Consider the following 19355-nt stretch of genomic DNA (forward strand, 5'->3'; position numbering starts at 1 on the left):
ACCGGAATAAAACAAGAAGTATTTATTTTTACTACCATTTTACGTACTTAACACGTTGGGAAAAGTGATAACCAAGCATGCGCCGTTCAAGAAGCCGTCTTTAGAAACTGCAGGTGGCTTGTGGCTTTGATTGACACTTCACACGGATTTCACTGACCTCTTGCTTTCTTCCTCTCATTCCGACAAAGACAATGTATTCCCTTCCAGCGGAGTGATCCCTAATTAGCTGTCAGGTGATAGCATGCTGCGCTCATTGTGTTCCCCGCCGCTGCGCTCCAGGCAACGTGGTCAGAAGTCAGTCTCGGACTGAAGTGACAGATCATCTCTCTATACACCAGACCCCTGCAGCCTGAAAAAGGCCACTTGGTCCTTACAAAGAGATCCCCACTCTCTGCATTAAGAAAGCCTTAATATCAAATCTCATAACAAACAAAACCACTCGCCAAACAAAGAAAAAAAAGAATCACTTGAGAATCTGTTTGTGTTCCTGCAAGTATAAATAAAAACCAGTGACTTTTTTTTTTCTTGCGCTAAAAGAAATTTGCAACTAAATTCTCATAGGACGGTGGTTATAAGGAATGTAATCACAGCATAGACACAAAAATTCAAAACAATCATCTTATCAGTATGTTCCTTCAATTAATTTTATTCAACTTAATTAAACCAAATGTATCATTTTTGATACAAACATTTTAGAATCGTCCATTACTTCTCCTTAGAAACCTGCTGTAATGAGTTGCTAAACATATACAGATAAAAAAAAAGATTAAGAAAATGACAAGATGTGTGCAAAAAATACAGGTGTAAAACTTACACAAAATAGTTACATTTCTTTTAAATCAAAAATTTTGACAATTATTTGTACAACAGCAGTGATTCTTGCTGCTGCTACAATAGCAGAACCTCTGAATTGTTAGTCATAATAGTGTTGCCATGTATAATAATTTAACTTAATAATTATTTTTGATAGAAACAATTGTGGAAGGAAGCCTGATCTCCTCAATCCAGTTCTTCTTACAGCTGAAGAAAACTCGAGTGACTCCACCCAAACTGAGAGATTTGTGTAAAATCCAACGGTATTGGAAAGAAAGACGGTTTAGCTTAATAGTAGTAACTGGACAGATTATAATACTTTTACTGTCAGTTTGCTCAATGTAGTCATTTAAATGGAGACGTGACGTTTTCCAACAGGGAGTAAACTCTACAAAAAAAAAAAACCCTATTGGAACACACAAGAGGATATTTCCATCATAAGTGCAGAAAATAACTGGATTTTCCAATAAAAGCCATATCTTCTTACTTTTCAGGATATCGCAGGTCATTTCTGATACAAAGATATGTCTTCTTTCCTGTCTCTCTGTTAGGTCCACTGGAGGTCTGCTCTCAGACACTTCCAGTATAGACCCGGGCAGCAGGCAGGGACCTTGTTTGAAGGTCATGTCAGCACCGGGGTGTAAACGTTAGAGCTTTTTGTGGTCAGGGTAAATGTACAAGCCCGCCCTGCGGGAGCACTCCTTCCCTCTCTTTAATCGGCGTGTAACAGGCCCTTGTAGAGCCAAACTGTCTGCGACACATCAGCACTTAGAAATAAAACCCCCTTTGCCAGCCCTGCAAACGGCTGTGGTTTGAGTACGGCAGCTGGATCATTTCAGGGGGACAACACGGACAGGTCCGCTGACCGAGGAGAGACAGGAAAGAAAATATTCTGTTCTAAGGCTTCGGACTGGAATTGGACAGTTTGCATGTTGGAATATCAATTGTTTTTATTAGCAATACCTATTGTTTTAGCTGTGATGAATACCCCATATCGATACTATCAAAGTTCTTGTCATATAACTAACCGTAAAGCTGATTTAGACATATTTGGCATGTTTATATGTCTGTTATTAACATGATTAGAGCAGCAACATCAAAAATCTATGAAGACAAAAGTACATTGAGGAAAAATTTTACTGTTCCAAGATATTATGGTATGTTTAACAAAAAACAACTTATCACAGTAATGTATAAGATCTTATTTACAACAGAACAGCAACACTTATTCATTCTCATTGTTGCTAAAACGTTCAAATACTCTTCCTTCTAGGACCCTCAATATTTCCACAAAAAATTTTATTTTTCCTTTTTTTAATCAGAAGAAACGGACAGAAATGGACAGCAACGGGTGTGGGAGGGGCAGCACTGTATTTCTCTATGCATCACACCGCTGACCAGCACGTTTTTTTTACTTATGGCATCTCTTTAACTTGACTATAAATCACAGAGATCACAACTTTATCTTTTTCTGTAACTGTGACTTCTTAAAAGCTTGATCTCAGTGACAGAACCATATTTTTATGCCATATATAATTAATGTTTTCAGATCATTGCTGAAAAATGCAGCGCTGCTACTTAGGTGTCACTTTCGAATCACAAGATTTACTTTTAATCATTTACATTTATTTTGCTGCTCAATAATGTGCATCGCATGTCCAGATAATATCCAAGCTGCTCCTTTAGCAGATTGCTCTTAATGCCCCCAACATTCGGCACCCCCTTTTCTGTGAACTCTGCAAACATAAAATCTGCATCGAGAGAAAAACCACAAAACACACAACAGCTTTTCTTGTTATCAGGGAAGCAGACCGTTTGAAGGAGCCAAGACAGCAAACTTAACAATTGTAATGCTCCAGCCGAGAAACCTAATTTACCAATTTGCAGGAAGACAAGATGGCAGGAAACAAGGCAATTTGCCACGTGTGCAGCGCACAGCAAACCGCAGGCTCGCTCCCTGGCCTCATGAGAGGTAATTATCCCTAAAAAAGAATGCCAAGCCGTATTAAGATGTGGCCGCATCAAAACGAGGGAGACAGCCTCATTACAAGTAATTATGAGGGAATTAGAAACATCATTTAACTAAACGAGCAAATAATGTCCAGGATATTGAAGAAGCTGCCTGCACTTCTGCCGACCACTGCAAGTCCCATTACAAAAATTGTAGGTCTTTAATAGAATAATGACATGCTTTATCTCCCCTGATTCCCTCTGAGGGGTTTAGAAGCAGAGGGGACGGACCGAGGGGGGGGTAAGGGGGTTGGTAAAACAACTGTTGCAGAGCTCTCTGTCTCGGTGGTCTCACACTTGAGTGTGTAGTGCGAGGCCTTCAAGATACCGTCCCCCCTACTCTCTGCCAGCCCCCCCATTATCCCTACAAATACAAAAATGGAGAGCAGAAAATTGTATGTCACAGCCATTATTGTGTCAAAGGTAATGCTAATGGACTTATCTCCAGAGTAATGGCTGCATTTTCTACACATACTGTAGTCTGTAATAGTCTGGTGCATATTGTGCTGGGAGAGGAGCACTTCAAATAGACAGTTCAAGAAATGGTCTGTAATTTAACAATGAAGTGTGATTCAGTTTGCCAATGAAGGTCTGATCCATGTCTTTGGTTAAACATTGTTCTTGAGGATTTTTAACTTGGAGACTGGAAGTTGTTTTTTTTTTTTCATTCAGTTTAAAAGAAGACCAATTTTATGTGACTGCTAGCTGCAAATGCGTCTACATCTGAGTTGTCTGTCACATTAGGAAGAGTTTAAGCAAGTTAGATTTTGTTCCAGATACCAAATTGAAAAAGAAAATGGATATATGGACAATGCTGTAAAAAAGCATTTTCCCTCTCACAGATTTATTTTGTTGTTTTTTGTGGGTTATGATTAAAAGTCGTATTTTAATGTCTGATAAGGATAACTTGAGTAAATACAATAGGCAGCATTAAAATAATTAGCTGATATAGGGTGGGGGGGGGGGCTATGTATGGTAAATATGTTGTGAAAAAATAATCATCACCACATCAGTACAACCTGTCTGTGAATGTGAACTAGGCCAAAATTAGCACATCAACTTAAAGAAATTCGAAAACAAGTGAGAAACAAAGTCATCATCATGAGGATTTGGGACTTTAGAGAACCAGAGTAAAACCCATTATACACAAAGAGAGAAAACATTGAAAAGTGAGGAACCATTTATCCATCCATCCATTGTCTGGAGGGAACAATGGAAATCTTCCCAGGTAAGTAAAACCTTTTTTTTTTTTTTCTAAAGCACACATCTGGATGCTTCACTTGCTGTTTTGTCGACTAATAACTTGATCTGAGAGACTTTTGAAAAAATTCTGCAAAAAACAAAAGTGGAACTTTTTTGGTTCCTGTAAACCTGGTGTGAAACTCAAACAGCATTTCATGAAAAATGCCATATTAAGACAGCTAAACAAAGTGTTGGTATTACGACTGTCTGGGGTTGCTTTGCTTAATTAACTGGACAACTTCCTGGTATTGATGTAAGCACAATTTCTACTCTAACTGGAAGTCGTTACAGCGACTGTCCACCCATTAGTTCAGGCAAACTGGGGTTTTGCAGCAGGATGGCGCTCCAAAGCAAACCAGAAAGTCCAGCTGTTACTGGCTCGCGAATTAATTGTGTTGGAGAGGCCTAGTCAAAGTCTGGACAGGAAATCTAAATGAGTGGCTGTGCATCCATGATGGTACAACCCTCCAGGTGGTTGAATTTAGCAAAACAAATTTCCTCAGAGACGTAAAAGACTCATTGTCAGTCACCGCGAACTCTAATTGTTGGAACAACAATTTATTATGTTTAGAGTGAAAATTAGTGATTTACAGGGATTAGTAGTCCGGCTGACTCTTGATTAATAAATGTATATTTTGAAAATTGCATTTTGTATTTACTATATGTTATCTCTGACAATAAAATGTTCATTTGTAATAATGCCAGGATGATAAAAAAAATACTAAAGCTAACAAAATACGCAAGGGGCAAATACGTTTTCAATAGCACTGTGACTAGTTCCCTTCCATTATTATTAATATGTTTCATGTTCTTAAATGATTTCTAATAAATAAGTCTGTATGTTTCATTTACCATCCTGCCTGCCAGGTAGCACAGTCCCTTTCTGTCAAGAGAAAAGGGGCTTTCTGTCGGGGAGGGGGTCGGTGGGCAAACACAATTTCCCTTCAGCTCCTTCATTTCCAGTTGATATAAAACAGAATCATAAAAAATCGCTCCTGCTTCGAGCTCTCCTTTTTAACCATTAACCCATAAATACAGTGGCTGGTTAAAGCCGGGCGGATGACAGGGCCTGCCTTCAAAAACCTCGTTATGCTCCTCTCAAATTCATTTAGGGAGCAAAACAGGTCTTGAGAGTTGCCTGGCTTAATGCATCGCGATCGCTTTTAAAACTCGTGCCCGCATCTATTTCTGGTGTTACGTCCCTTTATTCTAATATTAAGCCACGTCGTTCCCTTTCATTTATAAATCAAATGTCTGTAAACAAGTTGCGAGCGAGCTGAAAGGCCCTCAGTCCAGCAAATGATGGAAGGATGGGATTTGTACAAAAGAGGATCTTGAGGCGGGTTGGATAATATTGTTGCTAGTCTGTTTAAACTCAATAATCCTGATTAAGTTAGATTAGATCTTATCTGTGGATGTAAAGGGAGGTGATATCTGGAAGTTTTCCTATAATTCATAATGATCCTGTAAATATGTTTTAAAAAAAAAAAATTAGCCTGGGAATCAATTTACTCGGTGCACTCTTCCCTCCCCTCCGCATGGAGCCCACAGTTCCCATTACTCCTCTCATAAATTATCTCCCAGAGTGAATTACACTTGCTTTTCACCTTACCACGACCGTTTGATGAATCCTAAGGCAAAACATATCATCTCAACAAATCTTCATCACTGTGCCAGTCTCCGTCTCTTTGCAGTTTAAGCCACTTCAAATCATTTTCATTGCCTTGCTATTAAAATTTGTAATTCACACCTGCCATTGCCGTGATACATAGTTACACAGAACGCTCTTCCCTTGCTTCTGCGTGCGTGCTGCACGTCTCTTTCTCTCCCCCACCCCCTCCCTTGTCTTGTAAATCAAACACCTGAGGGTGACAGGTCATGCAGATTTCCCACAAGTCAGTGGGGTGCAAACATCCATCCAAAAGCGTGGCGCATTGCCGTCACGCGAGATGACATAATGACCACTTGGAAACTAATAAACAGCTTCATTCAAGCAAAGCTATTGCTCCTTTTCGCAAGCGTTACCGTCCCTCCCCCCTGCCCCCCCACACACACACCCTTCCCTTTTCCTATCTGTCACAAATTCATCCTCCTGTACCTCACCTCCTCCTTGCCATGTAGCCACAGTTACCCATAAATCACATCTGTTGTTTAACGCTATCCATTTTCCCTGAAACACAGGGCGGCTGTTGCAGAAATTGGGTCAGGCATAATCTGTGAGGCAGCAGAGCCCAGCTAGTCATGATTTCTGCCAGGTAATGTAGCCATTAGCACACACACAGAAAGAGAGAGAGAGGGGGAAAGAAAGAGAGAGAGAGGTTGGTGGGATGGAGAGCGAGCGAGGAAGCAGACGGGTGGACAGGTCTCTCCCCTTTGTGGCCCACAGGATGTGACACCCAAGAAAAAGCTGGCAAATGGCACGATTTTATCACCCTTCCATCAACCACCAGACACCCGAGAGCCTAAACATGGGTTTGGCAGAGGCTCGGTGTGTGTGATAAAGTCCGGGTGTGTGTTTCATGTTTGCATGAATCGAATTGTTATAAAATCTGAGATCCCTCTTTCCCCTCTTTTGTCTTTTGAGGAAGTTCTTGAAAATCCTAACAGGCCTCTAAAGGACGAGGACGCGCCGTCCAGGATGCAAAGCGCGGCCTGTCCTGCAATCCATTACACAAATGGAGAATACAAGATGCAGCTCAATGACAAGAGTCTTGAACTTTTACAACGTGCCTCCTTCTTAGGTTTCCCTCCCTATACAAGGCCTGGTGCTTCTAAGAGCCATTGGAGGCAAGACTTCAAATGAGAGAAGATCCCGCCCAGGGGCATGATTGGCTAATGGTAGTGAGCATCCTGTTTCTAGCCTTAAAATGTATGTGCTTTATCTCCCAGTATGCATGTTTTCATCTATGACAGAGATCCCTGGTCACTTGTAATCTATAGTAATATGAGACAAATAAAATAAAAGGAGGCTTAAAAAGCGAAAGTTGGTAATTTTGTGTCGCAATTTTGGTTTTGGAACGGGAAGCAATATTATAACCCTTTGACAAATATCTCCAATGTATTTCAGCTTATTATTTATTCCTCATAAGGTGAAGCTCTCTGAATGTTTTTCACTAGAAAATTATCTTTGGATACAGTTTTACTTAATTTAGTTAACATGCTGTAGATTTCATCCCTCATGTTTTCATTTTAAAATTCTTTCTACGACATTTCACCAAATGATTGCTGATGCTCCCCCACATAACTATATACATGCCAGAGCTTCTCACACAGAATCTTAATAATTTGCTATTTTTGGATCCAAGAAGACAGAAAATAAAGCTCATTAAATATAGCAATAAGAACTAAATTAAAAATCCCTTCCCCCAAATAAAATAATTAACTTCCCCTTGTTTTTTTGTTTGTTTGTTTATTTGTTTTTATGATGTACTTTGTGGTCATCAGAAAAGTTGATTTTGTTGCCTTATAAATCTAAAAAGGCTCTAAAAGGAGTAAAATTTAAATTCCGTATAATAAAACCAATCAATCCCATTTGTCACTGAAATAGAAAAATTTATTGAATGTGTTTATAACTGAAGGTCTAAATTACAATAAAAAAAACAATGATATATTTCCTCAATTATGTCTTTTCTTGTCCTTAGGTGAATAAAATCATCAGTTATAAATAAAAGTGTAAAAGCAGCTTCTTCCAAATCCACTCATCCAGGTTTTGTTTGAAGTCCCAAAATCCAATATTGTAACAGTGAAAGATAATAAAAAATAAAAACGGTACAAATTTCTTGCTATCGTTATAAGCAATACACATGGTGTATTTTATATGCATGGGGGAAGCTTGGTTGCTTTCTCTTGTAAAGTACAGATTTTTTTTCCCAACAAATAAAGTGATACAATTAATATACATGGAGTTATGGAGACACGTATATAAAGTTTGTATTGTTTGAAATGCGTCTCTTTTTTTTTCTCGTGGACTGCAGTGGTAAACGTAGAGAACAGTCTATCAGTACTCTATTTTGTTGTACAGGTTGTATAAAGGTAACGCTGGCAGGTTGCTCCCCGGGTAATACAGGGGCGTCGGGAAGGCGATGGACCGAGGGACGGGGACGCGCAGGAGGTTGTTATCTCTGAAAACCAGCGGCATCCCCACTAATGTCTGTGCGGAGGCGTGGGCCATGTTGGCCGCCTCCAGCTCGGCGGAGAGCTGCCGTTTCCACTTGTTCCTCCTGTTCTGAAACCACGTCTTGACCTGAGTCTCCGTCAGCTGCAGGCTGGACGCCAAGCAGGCCCGCTCCGAGCTGCTCAGGTAGCGCTTCATGTCGAAGGTAGACTCTAGCTGGTACACCTGGCTCCGGGAGAAAACGGTGCGCGTCTTCTTCTTGGCCGAGTTGCCGTGCTTGTCCGCGCCGTCCCCCTGTCTCTCCTCCGACAGAGGAGACATCTGATGGCACGGTCTGTCCTGCTCCTTCTTGTAATCCTGCAGCAGAGGCTGGGACAGGTGCGGCCGCCGTGCGAGTCCGTCACTCCCGGAGAGAAGACCTTTAGCGGAACCTGATAGCGTCAAGAGAAGCGCATGATCAGAACCGTTCCTGAACGGTTTAACAGCCACTGAGACTGCGAATTACTTTTTACTTTTTTTTTTTTTGTAAACAGAGTCAGACTGAGTGAGTTTGACTTCAACGAAATGAGTGGCAAACATGGTGACTTTTCTGAATAAACACATCAATGTCGAGTGTGCTTAGTTCAGCTACAGTAAGCTATTAATTAAATTCCGCTATATTTAACGCTCAATTGACGGTGTGTGTGTGTGTGTGTGTGTGTGTGTGCAGGGCCTGGTGCAGCCATTTTGGAAACATGCTTCATCAATTAGTGGGGCTCAATTAAATTTGAAATGAGAGGATTAGACATGGGGCTGTTTTGTGCGACCTTCCACTCTCGCCGCTGCGTCTGAGCTCGTGCGTGCACACACGAGTGGAAGTGAACGGGGCTGCACGCGAGTGTTACAGTGTTAGAATGTAAACTAATGGTGCATGGTTTGAACATAGCAGCTAGAATCAAGCCAACCAACACCAAATAATTTAATAGGGAATAATAATAATAATAATAATAATAATAATAATAATAATAATTAACAATAATAATAATAATAATAGATTTCTGACCTAAGCAGGAGAAGTTGTGGGCTTGGTGCTGCGTGCATGGCTCGCTTTGACCCGTGTCGGAGCAGAAGCAGTCCGCTGAGTCCTCCCCTCCGCTGCACTCCTCCTCGGAGGACACCGACAGCGAGCGCCTCCTCGGCGGCGACGGCCCCTTGGACAGCTCCTTGGCTCCGGAGCGCGGCTCATCGGACGCCGTGCCCAAAATGGACTGGATGGTGAAGCTGGAGACGGGGCCCGACGAGCACTTGCTCCCGCTGTCGTCTGCGCTACTCATTCTCGCTTCATAACAGTAGCGAAGTATTGGCTGAATCGGTTAGTCCCGTTGGATTCCGTGATTGCTTTCTACACGACTGGTGCGTAAAAATTACCAAAGCTTCTTTTGTCCGCTTTTTTTTTTCCTTCTTCTTCTTCTTCTTTAAACCCCCCCAAGCCGGTTTAATTGTAGCGTTTTAACACTGAAGGAGGTGGAGGTGTTTTTTCTAGAGCTCGGGGAACATGAGTGTATTCCCGGTCCTCCTCCTCACGCTCTGGATCCGAGGCAACAAAGTTGCGTTGCTTCATTTGCATGTAGGTAAGCTCCTACTGGGCCAATCGCAGCACCCAGTATGAGCCCGGAAATTTCAAACTCCTGTCAGGGTTTTGAGATGGGAAGTGGAGAGGGAGAGATTGCCCATATGCCCAAAATTACATATTTCAGAATTTACGTGAAACTGTAAAATGCGATATTGATGTGGTCAATTTTCTATGTATTTGTTGCATGCAATGTGTAATATACAAAGTAATTTTTTATTAGAATAAATAGTAAAATATAAGTTTTTTTTTTTCTTTTAGAGTGGTTGTATGTTACCAAAATACATGTTTTTACTAAAAAAAAAAGTAAAACAAAATGTATTTTATTCTTATGCATGTCTCAAAACAATGACAGTCATTTGTGAATGACCTGAATTAAAGCCAGTTCGGTTGTTTTTTTGTTTTGTTTTGTTTTGTTTTTTTTGTTGTTTTCTTTTGTTTGTTTGTTTTTTTGTATGCATGCCAAATTGGCTGCCGTGACAGTAACACGCACAAAGCCTTTGGATCTAAGACAAAGACCCAACTCATTTTTTCCCCCTGAAAATCATAAACTCATTCCCCGTCCATTATCTACGATTAAGAATTAATTTGATCATTACTGAGCTAATCTGCCTCGTGATGACCGCGCGTGGAGTGGAGGCCGGCTAATTGATTGACTAATTGATTGGAGGTGGTGGGAGGCTGTGGGCGCGCACGCGGCGGTGCAGGGAGCATAGTGAGCGCGCATCACCACCTTCTGAAAATGTGTGTGTGTGTGTGTGTGTGTGTGTGTGTGTGTGTGTGTGTGTGTTTGTGTTTGTGTATGGGTGCGTGTGCGCGCGCGCGCCTCTGTTAGATTGTGTCTGCCTGCGGACACAATCTAACATTAGCACCACGCAAACAGTTACGCAGCCCAGCCAAGGCATTGCAAGCTAAGCTGCTGCTTCAGGCCCCCAGGCCAGCAGGGGGCCCAGAAGAGCGCTCTACTTCTCATACAGGACGTAGATCTCCAAACCTATTAGATTGATCAAGAATGAGCCTGACTTTAATTTTGCTCTAAATATGAAGTGTAAATTTTTAAAAATATTTACAATGTAAAATCTAGATTTATTTATGTTTTAAAAAACCTTGCAAATGTACTAGTTGTTCTCATGCAGAGAAAGATCATCTCAATTGTTACCGTTTTGTCAAAGTGTGTTGCAAATTATGTTGCAAATTTTTATTTATTTTTTTATTGTTTATTTCTGTACTAATGTCACATTTTATCCACAATGTAACTAAAGATAAAGCTGATAAATAGCATGCAATGTCTGTTGTCGCTTGTAATAAATTATCAACTGAGCAAACTGAGGCTTCAAATAGAAGTGATTGAGGTGTAGGTCGATCTTACGTCTATGAATATCTTAGATTTAAGTGGAAATATTTCGTCTGTGGTTTGACCTCACATATGTGGTTTCACAAACTCATTAAGAAAGTAGAATCCATAAAATTAATTAACAATTCATAAGTACCATACACTACAGACCAATTCCTACCTAATCTCAATCATGTGATGTTGTGATTCTCTAATCAACGCATGGGGGGGGGGGGGGCTTTTTTTGTTCAGTAGCTATTACAAGAAAACATCCTTGTGGTCAGTCCTTCATTGTCCTTGTCCTTCCAGTTTTGACACTTCTAGTTATTTAAGTTGGTCAAAATGCCCAACAAAAACAAAGGAACAATAGAAGTACTACATTGTGTTTTACTGTACATGTTTTAGAAATCTCAAACTGTTTTTATGAGCAATCTATGATTGTGCACTTCAAGTTTGATCAAGCTGGGTGTTTTCTATTTCAAACTGATCAAAGCATAAAAGAAAACAGTAAAATAACCATTTAGTTTAGCACTAAGTCTGAATCTGACCATTAGATATCAAAAGTCACCCTGAGCAGTGAACCTTACTGCTAATATTAGAAAGTACAATTTGTATGTCTTAAAAAAAAAAAAAAAAACTTTTGCATTCAGGTTGAATACAATCAATTGTAGACTGGACGTGTGTTGACACTTCAGACACACGTCTGGACTGACTTATCAAAGTCAGTCCAGATGAGCAAAACCAAAAGAAAAACTTAAAAAATAAATTTTGGCACCAAGTAGTGACCAGATATTTCTGGCAGGGGTCACCGTGCACACAACACAGAGGGACGCTCTCGTTGATTGGACACACAAATAAGAAAGAGATAGGTTTGGTCGAATATGACAAATACTGTCCTGATCTCCCTCCGGTAGAATGGAGCCCTGGGCAGTGGACCCATGTTGCCCGTATCAAAAATAATCAAGCGATGTGGTCAATTTGATTGCTGGGAAAAATCCGCGACACCAGAAGTGTTAAATACCCAGCAGAACACAATTAATGGCGCTACGGTGGCTGCCTGGTGCGGTAATAACTGTAAGTCATCGGCTTTGGTCCCCATACAATCTGGTGCCTACTCTGCGTGTCAGCGACCTTCTTCGTACCAACACAACCGGTATGTTGTTTGGACAGCCTGTGAGAGTGAGAAGAAAAAAAAACAGAAAAAGAGAAAAGACGCTGGGTTAATTATGCAGGTGAGGTGACGCTGCTGATGCTGACATCAGATCCTGCCGTCGTCAGAGGCATCTGGGGCCGTGCGTAAATATTCTGAAGTGGCAGCAATACCAGCAGCTGCTAAACGGTCCCGCTGAAACTCAGGGAGGGGGTGAGAGGTGGGTTTTGGGTGGGGTTGGGGGGGATGCGGAATTATACGAGGGCAGTCGAGGCGGATGCTGGATTTATGGTGGTAACACATAAGGCGTGAAATCTGCAATGACACTTAAATGGGTTTATTTTTTATATGCCGCTTTTTTCATACAAAGACCCGTGTCAGCGCGTCGCCGCGCCTCTTCCGTCACTTTCAGACTACTTTAACAAAAATATCGGTGATGGTGGACACGACGCGTTGCTGTAGTGTTAAAAAAAAAAAGAATAAATTACGCATACCACCTTGATGGGGAAAGCTGACGTTTACAGGTCAGTAGCGGCAAAAGGCGAGCTGTGGTTGTTTTCTGGTATTGTGGCAACAATAATCCCCTCCCTGTGTGTCTTCAGGCCCGAACAGCAGAGGAGCGCGCCTTAAGTTCGCGCTCTATCACAATGATAGGTGGCGTACGGCCGGCCTACCACAATAACTGAACAAGATCTTTAGCAGGAGAGAAAGCTCTGAGAAAGACAGATGAAGTTATGAGGCGCTTTGATCTGGGAATCAAGCTCCGATAAATATTAAACAAAGAGCCTTTACACGTGTGTATTATGATATATGGCGTGTCCAAGTCTAGAATAAGGAAATTACCAGAGAAAATGATATCAATAAATTTTCTAAGTATAAACGTTGATTATGTTTCGATTTTCATTCAAGAAAGCGGTGGCTGCTCCCTTTTTTCCCCCCTCCTCCTCTGTGCGCGCCTTTCTTGCGTGCGTGTGAATGAAAGAGAGAGAGATAGACAGAGAGAGAGAGGAGAGAGTTGTAAATGCAAGCAGAGCAGCCGAGCCCTGAAGGTGTACAATTTATGTAATCCGAGTGTGGAAATGAACTGGGTAATTTATTGGAAAACACAAAGTCAGGAAGATTGGATCAGCCACAGCCTATCCAAGGGCTCCTATCCATCAAGTTCCAATTAACAACCCAACCATTGAGTTTTAATGGCTTTCCAATCTACTGCCCTGATAGACTCATCAATTCCTCGGGGAGAAATTAAGAAAATCGACCGCCCCCTCGGCGTTTTGGTGTCATTCTTCACAGCAACTATATGTCAAATTAAAAACACAATTAAAATTTAAACTGTTCCAATCAGACGCTGCTCTGCAACCTATGTTTCACTTAATAGAACTTTGATGAAAATCTGATGCCCTGCGTTCAATCAGGAAAGCAAATGGCGTCGGTAGAAAAACAAGATTTCCTCTTCAGACGCGTGATGTGTGACGCGGGAGCGCGCGGTGAGGGCATCACCTTTGTATGGTCTCTGATTATTGATTGGCATTTATCTGTTGCTTGATACTCTACATTTAATTGTGGAGGCTGAGGGTTTTGTTTTCTTTCACAATCAAGTTTGACCGTTTTTGCCCAAGCATCCTTAATGATAAAGTTACAGAAACTCCGAAGATTAGCAGCATCAGCTTTCTAATTCATATTGAAAAATAAGAATATTTTCTTTAAGATTGGAGAGAATAAGCTTCAAGGGGTAGCAGCGTTTATTCAATCAGTCAAATTATAACTCCAAAGGAGGTCAACAACATATTCTTCAATTTGCTGAAATCAAACGTCCACTGTCGCCACATGCTTTCTCAGAAAAAGGGATTGCTGCGAAGGGATTGAGCAACTGAATGACCTGCCTTAAATGGACAACTTAAACCTAAACTAAATAAACTGAACTTTTGTCAAGTGTTTTAATTGAGATGGCATTTGCTGTGAACCTGCTTCATTGAAATAAACTAAATTAATTGACTACATAGCATGTCTGTTGGAAACACAAACCAATCTCTTGGGTCTTGACTGTCTAGGGGACAAACTCCATTTAAATGTGAGTTTGTATATTTGTGGACGACTCATTAGTACATTTGATCAGAAAATGATCAAATTTATCCTCACGTGTTATGTTTGTTAAGATTTCTTTGGCATTTAGTCCAATGCTTTTCCAAAGTTCACTTCAATGCATGCACTGTTAGGGCCTGTGTCTTGAAAAACATAGATATAGAAAACACAGCCAACATTGCTTAAATCATTTTATGGTCAATAAGATGAACAAAGTAGCTAGTGTTTTTTGTTTGTCTGTCTTTGTATATAATGAAAAAAAAACAGCAACATTGAGACAATAAAGCTTCAAAGTACATTCACATGAAGCACAGCCATTATTACATTGAACATTTGCAGTTAAACCCTGACAGAAAGACACAATTTTACATTTCATAAATCACATTGGAAAACGTAAGGTCACATGAGCGTGATGACCATGTGAAGCATTGCATTAAAATTGTATGTTGGATAATGTAAAACGCTTTGCATAAAGAAAAAAAAAAGATTTAGAACATTTTGATGGTGTATATGTGAAAGACATGTACGCTGACATGTGAAACCTTTGTGATGTACTAGAGGTACCCAACAGATACCCATAAACTTAATGCTTGTGATGCCACCGTGAAACTTGTAAATCACATATGGCATCTATGTGAAATCACTAAACTTTATGTGATGCCCATCTGGAATGATAAACTTCATGTAAAGACCACGTGGGACCAAGAAAACTAATGTGGTGTACAAGTAAATCTTCAAAATTATGCACGATGCACACGGGAAAGCCGTAAATTTCATATGATTCCCGCACGAAGCCTTTGAAATTCATGTGGTGTCCATTTGACACTGATGATTTACATGTAAGGCTCATGTAACCCATAATGGGGATACCCATATCAACATATGCATTCTGTGTGATGCCCTTTATTTCATAGCAGCACTCCTTCTTCTCACAAGCCCCCAAAAACTGATCCACAGAAACATGACATGGAATTATCAAAACTTTTGAAATTCTTTCACGTGTTTGCTTTCAGTGACCCACACCAATCATAAGTGACACTTATCTGGCCACCACTTTGAAAAATTCCTCGATGTGCCCCTGTTTTTTTGTTTGTTTTGTTTTTCTTGCCTCACAGGGTCCGTTTTTGCGACAAAATTCTTGATATGGACGCTTTAACCTCTGCGCATGACACTCGCTAATAAAAATACCAGGTTGGTATTATGCAAGAAGTCCACTTACTTGAGTGTCTCCCAACTGGCCCCTGAGTCCTGTGACGGGGACTGCTGAATATTATCCATTCAGCTCTCCATTTTAATACAATACACCCAGTCACGTCAGTTTGTCCCTGTTCGTGCAAATGCGTTTAATCTGATTTTTTTTCCCGCTCTGCTCCACCCTCCCCTCCACTCCTTTACATAAAGATGTCGCACAAATGGAAATTATCGAGTGGTGACTTTTTTTTTTTTTTTTTTCAATTTATGCGCGCAAATCAAGGTCATGAGCTTGGCCGAAGCAGCGTGTGAAAGCTGCTGCGCTTTACTTGACGCAGCGTGCTGCAGACGTTCACAGATCGATATGTGCCAGAGGAATAATGCTATACTAATCTATTAATTTGCAGTAATGGGGCCGTGTTGAGTGTTCATGGTAAGGTACGCGTCAATATACCCGGATGATATGATGATATTTGAATGAACCCTTTGTCTCTTGATGAGGTCATCACAACAGAGTTCATACTGACTGATTAGTTTCCAATAATGAAAATCAATCCATATATATATATATATATATATATATATATATATATATATATATATGTAAGAGATTTAAGATTTAATTAATCGACAGTTACTAACCAGCCCCTGACGCCTAAATAAAATCTAGTGGAGAATTATGTTTGTAAAATAGAAAGAAAGACAAAACTGAAAAAAAAAAAACTTCGCCACAACAATATTTAAATATCACCATCAGATTATCGTTTCTGCACAAGCGAGATGCTCTCTTCACCTTCCTGGTCTGAGTTCCGTGTTTTTCTCCCTCATAAACTTTGGACAGAATATGAGCATTTTAAAAAGAGATATAAACACACCATGTGTCTCTACGTCTGATCTGATTCATGTAGAAGAAGGCCTTTAAAAAAAAAAAAAAAAATAAAAAAGGTCCCGTTGTTGTGTTTTGTATCTTTATTCAAACTTCACAAACGCGTCCTAAATAATTACGAACCAGACTGAATAAGGTGTTCGTCATTATAAAGGGCACACTTGACAGCTTAATCCACTTTTTTAGGTGTTTTGGTTGTAACATATGATGACCTTGCCATCATATGTTCCCGGTATGAGATAGACCTCAGGAGTGCAGTGACACCTGTAGAACCTTCTGAGACAAAGTACCTGTTAAATAATGTATCTCTAATTTGAAGATTTACATCTTTTTTTTTCTTTTTTTTGTGCACATTTTAATATGGATGGGGCTGTAATTTGGGTTACGGTAGAATACTGCAAGCTTTAATTGTGCACTATTACTATTATGTTATTATTTATATGTAATCACAGATTTAAAAAAGAAAAGAAAAGCCGTTACCAGTCAATATTATAGGCTATTTTTAATGTTGCTAAATTGCTTTATCGTATTTAAATTCAAGTGATGTAATAAACAAGCTACACATAAGTTCATAATAAGCCATGCAAAAAAATAAAAAATAAAAAATAAAAAGTTTATGGTGAAAACAACAAGCTAAAAATAAAACAAATGCAAGAACAATAATAAATCGATATTTTCAGATTGACATGACACAAACGCTCGTACTTGGAGAATAATGTCCTCGAATACATTACCCGTGATGGTGCCAATTACGCACGTAATTGACCGAGCCACTCTTTATGTAAAATGACGTTTTGGGCGACGGCAGAGAAGCCACCTGCTGTTGCTCAAAGAGTGAGTGGGTAAAGTCCTGCTTTAACTTTTAATTACATATTTACATATATTAAATGGTAGCGAGAAAACAAAACAAAACAAAAGTGTAATAAGGCAAAAAACGAAACGTAAGGAATATTTTCGATTTATTTCACAACATGATCCAGCAATACAATATCAAAACGTGGTTTTTTTTTACTTTACAAATGAGAAGCGTGTAAGGAATTTTCTTTTTTCCGCGTCTCATTAAATATATACATTTACATTTTTTTTACACCAGTGATTTTTTTTTTGTCTCGTTATTTTTAATCCCTCCGTTTCAAAAACACAAATTGTCATTGGAGACTTGTGCTTAAGAGAACTGTCTGTGTGGAAGGAGCGTTTAAAAGAATCACTAAAAACAGAAAGCTACGTGGATATTTTTTTTACAGCTAGAGTGTCTTGATTGTCCCCCTTCAAGCGCTTAAAAAAAGGAAAGAAAAAAAAAGATCAAAACAAGTGTTCCACGTTTAGTGAATTCACTCATCTGACAGCAGTGTCACCAGCTCTTGAAAAGGAAATAAAATTCAAATGAGGGTGTTAAGTGAGAAGAAGGTCACCACTTTTATGTAAACAAGATTTCCCCACGCCCCACTTCCTTTTTTTTTTTTTTTTTTTTTTTGCATCGCACAGATATGGCCTGTCCAGCAACAATCAGGTTTTAAAACAAAAAAATAAGAAAAAAATACACTCATACAGTGGGCAGACTCCTGAGATGTCAATAATAATAATAATAATAATAATAATAATAATAATAATAATAATAATAATAATAATAATAATAATAATAATAAACGGTACCCTTATGGAAAATGACACAATTACCTATCTGACAAAATAAGTCCATGTTTGCCTGACAGTGACAGTCTCTTCTTAGTTTTTTTTGTTGTTTTTTTCGCAGTGTCTGACTTTGTATTAAAAAAATATTGTCTTTCTTTTTTTATTATTATTTTGTCATAAGATGAAACATCAAAACTCTTTTCGGCGGTTTTCAAACCGGTCTGAGCAGCGGCACAGACGTGACGATGGGATGGGAATAGTAGACTCCCGGGTGCGGGAAGGTGAGCAGCGGCTGGCTGACGGGCACGCTGGCCGCCGCGCCCCCCGCGCCCTCCGAGGCAGAGTTCTCGTGATAGAGGATGGGCACCCGGACTATCCTCTGCGCCGCGGCGTGGCTCAGGTTGGCGGCCTCCAGCTCGGCGGCCAGCTGCCGCTTCCACTTGTTCCGCCGGTTCTGAAACCAGATCTTCACCTGGGTCTCCGTCAGGTGCAGCGAGGCGGCCAGACCGGCGCGCTCCGAGCTGCTCAGGTAGCGCTTCATGTCGAAGGTGGACTCCAGCTGGAACACCTGGCTCCGGGAGAACACTGTGCGCGTTTTCTTCTTGCGGCACGGCTTCTTGTCCTCGTCGCGCTTCTTCCACTCCTCCAGCTCGTCCTTCTTGGCCTCCTCCGCGTCGCTCTCCTCCAGGATGATCTCGTCGCTGCTTTTGTTGTTGCTGTGCTCGTCCTCGTCCTCGTCGTCGTCGTCTTTCGCGTCCGGCTCGGATTTGAGCACAAGGTCCGGGGAGTCTCTGTCCGTGCCAGAGGTCGGGGAGGAATCTCTGGCTCCTGGTTTCTCGATTGCTGGAATGGAAACACGAGCAGGGGAGAAATGTCATAATAATAATAATAATAATAATAATAATAATAATAATAATAATAATAGTATGCGTTTTGGGGCATTTATCACCGCCTGTTGATATGAACCACTCAGCAGATTTTAGGGAAACAGTTGTCTGTCAAACAGTTTTTCTACCCACAAATAAACACATTGTGAAAGGTTAATAATAATAATAATAATAATAATAATAATAATAATAATAATAACTTGATTTTCAAAGTTACTTTAGTTCTTGATTCTAAAACGGACCTGTTCGGCTCAGCTCGTTATGACCATACATGTATAAATCATTATTAAAAAAAAAAAAAAAACGGGGATGTGTAAAAAAAAAAAAAAAAAAGGCTGTCGGGGCCGGGGCCCCCGGGGGGGGATGTCCCCCCCACGCGGGGGGAGAAAAAACAAAAGAAAGCTGC

The 19355-nt window shown here is 40.3% G+C and overlaps 2 protein-coding genes across 3 annotated transcripts in view; both read right to left on the reverse strand.

Moving 5' to 3' along the window:
• Nucleotides 1-8016: 8016 nt before the first annotated feature.
• hmx2 (H6 family homeobox 2) lies at nt 8017-9986 on the reverse strand. Its single transcript, XM_015033039.1, has 2 exons — nt 9222-9986; nt 8017-8610 (listed from the first exon to the last, which is right to left on the reverse strand). Exons 1-2 carry the CDS (start codon nt 9490-9492, stop codon nt 8063-8065), a joined length of 819 nt encoding a protein of 272 aa, XP_014888525.1. The 5' UTR covers nt 9493-9986; the 3' UTR covers nt 8017-8062.
• A 7537-nt stretch (nt 9987-17523) lies between these two features.
• hmx3a (H6 family homeobox 3a) overlaps nt 17524-19355 on the reverse strand; it is a 6881-nt gene continuing 5049 nt past the window's right edge. For both annotated transcript variants that reach the window (XM_015033048.1, XM_015033046.1), the window contains one exon: nt 17524-18905. In XM_015033048.1, the coding sequence (XP_014888534.1) occupies nt 18274-18905 (632 nt within the window). In that variant the 3' untranslated portion in view covers nt 17524-18273. The remainder of the gene's footprint in view (nt 18906-19355) is intronic.

Source organism: Poecilia latipinna, unplaced genomic scaffold (genome assembly GCF_001443285.1).
Source record: "Poecilia latipinna isolate Pla-1442-1.1 unplaced genomic scaffold, P_latipinna-1.0 Scaffold256, whole genome shotgun sequence".
Classification (NCBI taxonomy): domain Eukaryota; kingdom Metazoa; phylum Chordata; class Actinopteri; order Cyprinodontiformes; family Poeciliidae; genus Poecilia; species Poecilia latipinna.